This window comes from Fukomys damarensis, unplaced genomic scaffold (assembly GCF_012274545.1).
Source record: "Fukomys damarensis isolate Sample0158 unplaced genomic scaffold, DMR_v1.0_HiC HiC_scaffold_6, whole genome shotgun sequence".
Lineage (NCBI taxonomy): Eukaryota > Metazoa > Chordata > Mammalia > Rodentia > Bathyergidae > Fukomys > Fukomys damarensis.
The window spans coordinates 16,284,019-16,289,359 of record NW_022900918.1 but is presented as its reverse complement, the minus strand read 5'-3'; the positions used below and the strand labels follow the sequence as shown (position 1 = coordinate 16,289,359).

Here is a 5,341-nt window from a genome sequence, read left to right as displayed (position 1 = left end):
AAAAAAAAAAAAAAAAAAAAAAAAAAAAAAAAAAAAAGTTAAATAAGTACAATGTCCAGCATTAAGTATAAAAAAACAAAAACAGCAAGTTACCATTATTCCATGGGCACCCCTGAAAAGTGTAATTTTAAAGGTAAACACACAAAAAACGAAGTTGAACATCAAACTTACAAAGTATCAAGAAGATAAATGTAACACTAGAGTCAAATAAAAAACAAATAATCAGTGGTGATGTATAAATTTGTACAAACTTTGTGTTTGGCGATTTGAAGATAAATATTTATCAAAACTAAAAACGTACATACCCACTGATCCAGTAGTTCCAATTCTTTAAATGTATTGTACAGATATATATCCATTACTGCTTATAAGAAATAATGATCAATGAGAATTCACTGCAGCAATGCTTAATAAAAGCAAATGATCGACACAACCTGAATATCAATAGTGGAATGTTAGGTAATCATAGGTCACTTGTGCTTCTGCGTGTCTTCCAGGCTGCCTTTTACTGAATGCTTATATAGTGGAGACCTTGGAAGAGACTGTTTCCTTTCAGGATAAAGATGTGAACATTCTTACTGACCACTAAAAAAAGATTTGGATTCTTCACAGTCCTAGGAAAAATAACCCTAAAATCCATATGGAAGCACAAAACAATAACAATCCTGAACAAAAAAGAACATTCCTGGAGACATCACAATAACTGATTTCAAAATACACCATAGAGCTAGGTGTGGGGGCGCACGCCTGTAATCCCAGCACTTGAGGGTGAGGCGGAAGGATTGTCATGAGTTCAAGGCCAGCCTAAACTACAAAACAAGACCCCATCTCAAAAAAAAAAAAAAAAAAAAGTGCACACACACGACAGTCACTGCAACAAAACAGTGCTACTGGCATAAAAATAGACAAAGAGCTATGGAATAGAACAGAAGACCAAAGAATAAAACTCGTATCTACAACCTTGACAAAGGAGTAAAAGCATATACTGAAGAAAAGATAGCCTGTTCAACGAATGATGGTGGGAAACAAAGGGCTAATATCTAGAATATATTAAGGACTCAAAAATTTAATACCAACACACAAGTAATTCAATCAGGATTTTTAATTTAAAAAAATTAACTAACCAAAAAAAGTTCTTACATTTCTGTTGTACAACATGAGGTTTTGAAATATTATACATTGCAGGACATGGTGATGCACACCTGTAAATCCTAGCACATGGGAGGCTGAGGCAGGAGGATCACTGTGAGTTCAAGGCCAGCCTGTCTTAGGGGGACAGGGGGAGAGGGAGAGGGAGAGGGAGAGAAGGGGAGGGGAGGAGTTCTGGAAGTCCTTTCTCAAGAGTGTTTTTTGTTGCACTGTGATGTCTGCCCCAAAGTCCTGAATTAATTTGAAACATTTATCTTTCACAGCCACTGTGACTTCTGGAAAGAGCCACAAGTTGCATTGTTTCAGATCCAGTGAATATGATGGATGATGACACACTATAATGTTTTTATTTGACAGAAATTACCATAAATATTTTGAATGACAAGATACATGTGATACATCACACCCTGGCCAGGTATACTGCTGTCTTTACATTACTGAGACAACCACTCCTTCTACCACAACAATAACACACGTGTATCTCACTCTCTCTAGTGCTAGAACGTCATCATTACTCCAAAATTCCAGGATCTGATATGAAAGCAAAAAAGAAGTTACTGAAAAAAATTACTTGAAGACCTTATAACATTTGTCTACACATTTTAGCCGACCTTAATATTTTTCATGGAGTCACTAAACTGCCTATACAATATACATAAAACATGAATAGAAAAATGATGACTCATGACTATAGTGACAGTCCAGGAATTCTAAACTATATACAGAGAAAAACAAATATACGGACACTGAAGGGATCAGTGGACTCAAGGTCCTAGTGAAACAGAAGAGGACTGGTAGACTGGTAGGGTGGTATATCCAGTGACTCAGAAGAATGAGGTTAATATGAAGGTAACTAAAATCAAAACTTAGTAAGAAACAAATGTATTGGTAAAGACAAGGTCTAAGATGACCCCAGATGCGGTGGGATGGAAGTGAAGATCAATAGAAACAAGGATGTCAAGGAATAGAGGAGGGAATCTACCAAGGAGAGGGCCAACGACCAAAAACAACACATGCAAGAAGTAGTTAGGAAAATTACACTCTTAACACAAGGAACTGTTTTTGATATTTTTGAATGTACACACGGTATTTTCTTAGTATCAGGAGAATGGTAAAACTGTCTTACTCTCGGAGACGTTTCTGCTGCTGCAGCTGCCATAGCAGCTGCCTTAGCCTTCTCGGCTTCATCATACGTGGGAAGAGAGGTGGCAACACTGTAGGGGGGCGGCACAGGGTAAAACTCGCTGTAAACTTCTGTGTCTAAAGAGAAAGATTTAAAAAGATAATCATTAAAATTACAGTATGACTACAATTTAATCATTTATAACAGGCCACTAAAGACAACTATCATTATGGTAGTCCTATGTCACAAACTACAAAGCAGGGTGAAAATATACAATGAATAATTAAATTTTTAAAAAATTGATTACAGTGAAAGACACATTCCCATTAATCCCCCTCACTTCAAACCCACTTAATCCCATCATTCCTGCCACTCTCTGAAGCAGTGCTGGAGTGCTCGCTCCGGCAGCACATACGCTAAAGCGGTTCTGAAGCCCTCTTTAACAAATGAAATGTCTTTTTAACGTGTGGTCAAAACTACTGTGAAAGCTGCTGCTGAATGGCATCCAACAGTAAGAAAGATTCATAAAACCATTACAAAGTGTCTTCATCCACCTTCCTCAGTGGACCTGGCACCATGAAACTTCTGCTTCTTCCCCAAAGTCATAATGACTATGAAAGGTAAACATTTTGAATTGATTCCGAATACGGAGGCAGCCAAAATAACACAATTAAAGATACTCAAGAAAGAGGACTTCCAGAACTGCTTCTGAAGTGGCTAAAACAATGGGATAGTGTATTTGAAGTGGGGAGAAATATTTTGAACTGATGATCCTATTTAACATATAAATTACTATAACAATCTTATTTTAGTCTTAGATTTCATATAAAAAGAAATGACTGATAATATCCAAAGGGAGACACATTAAAAAAGGACCTCAAGAATGAAATTTCAGATACGGGGTATAAGAATCTCATAGTACACTAGCATATTCTGTAGGCCTGTCAGCCTGCATAAAAGAATTAGTTTACTTGCCCCATTATCTTACAGAAAAAGTTTTTAAAATTCAGGAATAATAACTAACATTCATACTTGCTAAGATATGCTAGTTTCACTGACATTAAAAAAGGGTGATTCTAGCCAGGTTGTGGTGGTGCATGCCTGTAATCCCAGCACTAGGGAGGCTGAGGCAGGAGGAACGCTGAGTTCGAGACCAGCCTAGGCTACATAGTGAGTTCCAGGTCAGTCTCGACTACACAGTGAGACCCTGCCTCAAAACAAAATAAAATAGCTGGGGATTTAGCTCAGTGGTTTGGTGGCCTGCCTTGCAAGCGCAAGGACCCGAGTTCAATCCCCGGCACCCCCCAAAAAAAAAAATTAAAAAATAAATAAATAAATAAAATGTAGATTCTATGTATCACAATGTTTGACATTTCTGTTTCTATTTTGTCATAACTACAATATTTTTTTATTTTGTGTATTTGTTAGTAATTTTATCAAAATCTCTTGTATTTTGAACATGAAAACATATTTTATTATTCCTAAAAATAATGGGAGGCTCAGGGAGGAAGATCATCACTTCTACGCACATTAATCTTAGTAATTCAAGGTTCAGAAAAATTAAGTGCCTCGGCTAGTATTTAACACCACCTAAGTGGCAGATCCGTGAGTTCCTGACTCCAGTATTTGCTCTCATACCATAAAGGGGGTATTTTTTCCAACTACATGGATTGCAGCAACTGCCCTGTCAGTATTTCCTTTTGCTAAACAAGAATTTTCACTCTTTTCCACTCTTGTATTTTTAGCTCCCATTTTCCCCATATCCACTTGTTTTTTTAGATTTTTCTATTAAGCATTTCTCCTTCCCCAAGTTTTAAAGTATTTTTGAAATATGAACTCCAGAAGGATACAATAGTAGAAAGTATAGACTGCTTATTTTAAAAAATAAGACTGGGTCACTTATTTCTAACGTTAAGTAATACAAGTGAAGTTACACAGGATCAGTTAGAAGCACTGTCATTTTAAAGGTAGCTGAGGAATACCACAATGCTTCATATCATGGTTTCAATTTTAACTATCATAACCGCAGTATTTTTATTATTTTCTACATTAGTTTACAATTTTATCAGAATTTCTTATATTTTCAACATGAATACGCATTTTACTCTAGCAATACCATCCCTACTATATTTTCATGTAAACAGGTTTTAAAACAATTTTAATACTAAAACTCATTAACTCATTTTTAACAAACCAAATATGGTGGAAGTGACACTAAGTAACTTTCGGGACAGTATCATGGCCCATGAGATGGCTTCCAGATGGCTTTCTCTTAGAATGTTTTTTTCAGAATCCACTCAGTCGTCATTCACTGAGGAAGCATGGGCCTGAAGAGGCCCCGTACAGCTGTTCTGGCCAACAGCTCCAGCTGAAGTTCTTACTGAAGCCAGAATGAGCCACCACATGACATGTGAAAAAGGGAGCCTTTGAGATGAAGGCCATCATACATGAAAATAACATGAGACTTTGGGGGAGAACAATATTATTGAGCTCAGTCCACTCCCAAAACCATGAAAATGAATGACTGACATTTTTATCCATGAAGTTTGGAGTCATTTGTTACCCAAAAATACCAACACAATATCCCTCCCAAAAGGGATCACACATTCACTCTTAAATTTAGTATCTTCCACTTCTGTCATAGATGTCATCAAGAAAATAATTATCAAATTCATTTTTATTTTGGCGGTACCTAGAATTGAAACCAAGGCCTCCCCTACTAAACTACATTTCCATTTCCAAATTGATTTTTTTTCTTCCCTCAAAACTAAGGTAGCAAATTCATTACGCTCTACTCTGGAAACCCAAAAAAAATTTTTTAAAAAATAATAACACCCAGTAAATTTTAAGCCACAAACCAACTGCTAAATCATAAAGCCAAAGATAAGACTGATGGAAATTAAAATAAAAATTGTTTATGAGGGACTGCAAGTATATCTCAGTGGTAGAACACTTTCCTAGTATGTACAAGGCCCTGGCTCCATCCCTGGCACAGCAAAAAACAAAACAAAACAAAACAAAAACCATGAAATTTTTTACTGAACAAGCATGCTGATCAATGATCAAGTA

At 36.3% G+C, this 5,341-nt stretch overlaps 1 protein-coding gene across 1 annotated transcript in view; it reads right to left on the bottom strand.

Moving 5' to 3' along the window:
* Ndfip2 (Nedd4 family interacting protein 2) overlaps window positions 1–5,341 on the bottom strand; it is a 77,282-nt gene that overhangs the window by 20,869 nt on the left and 51,072 nt on the right. Inside the window, exon 3 of the mRNA XM_033760929.1 lies at window positions 2,276–2,409. Coding sequence (XP_033616820.1) covers window positions 2,276–2,409 — 134 coding nt within the window. The remainder of the gene's footprint in view (window positions 1–2,275; window positions 2,410–5,341) is intronic.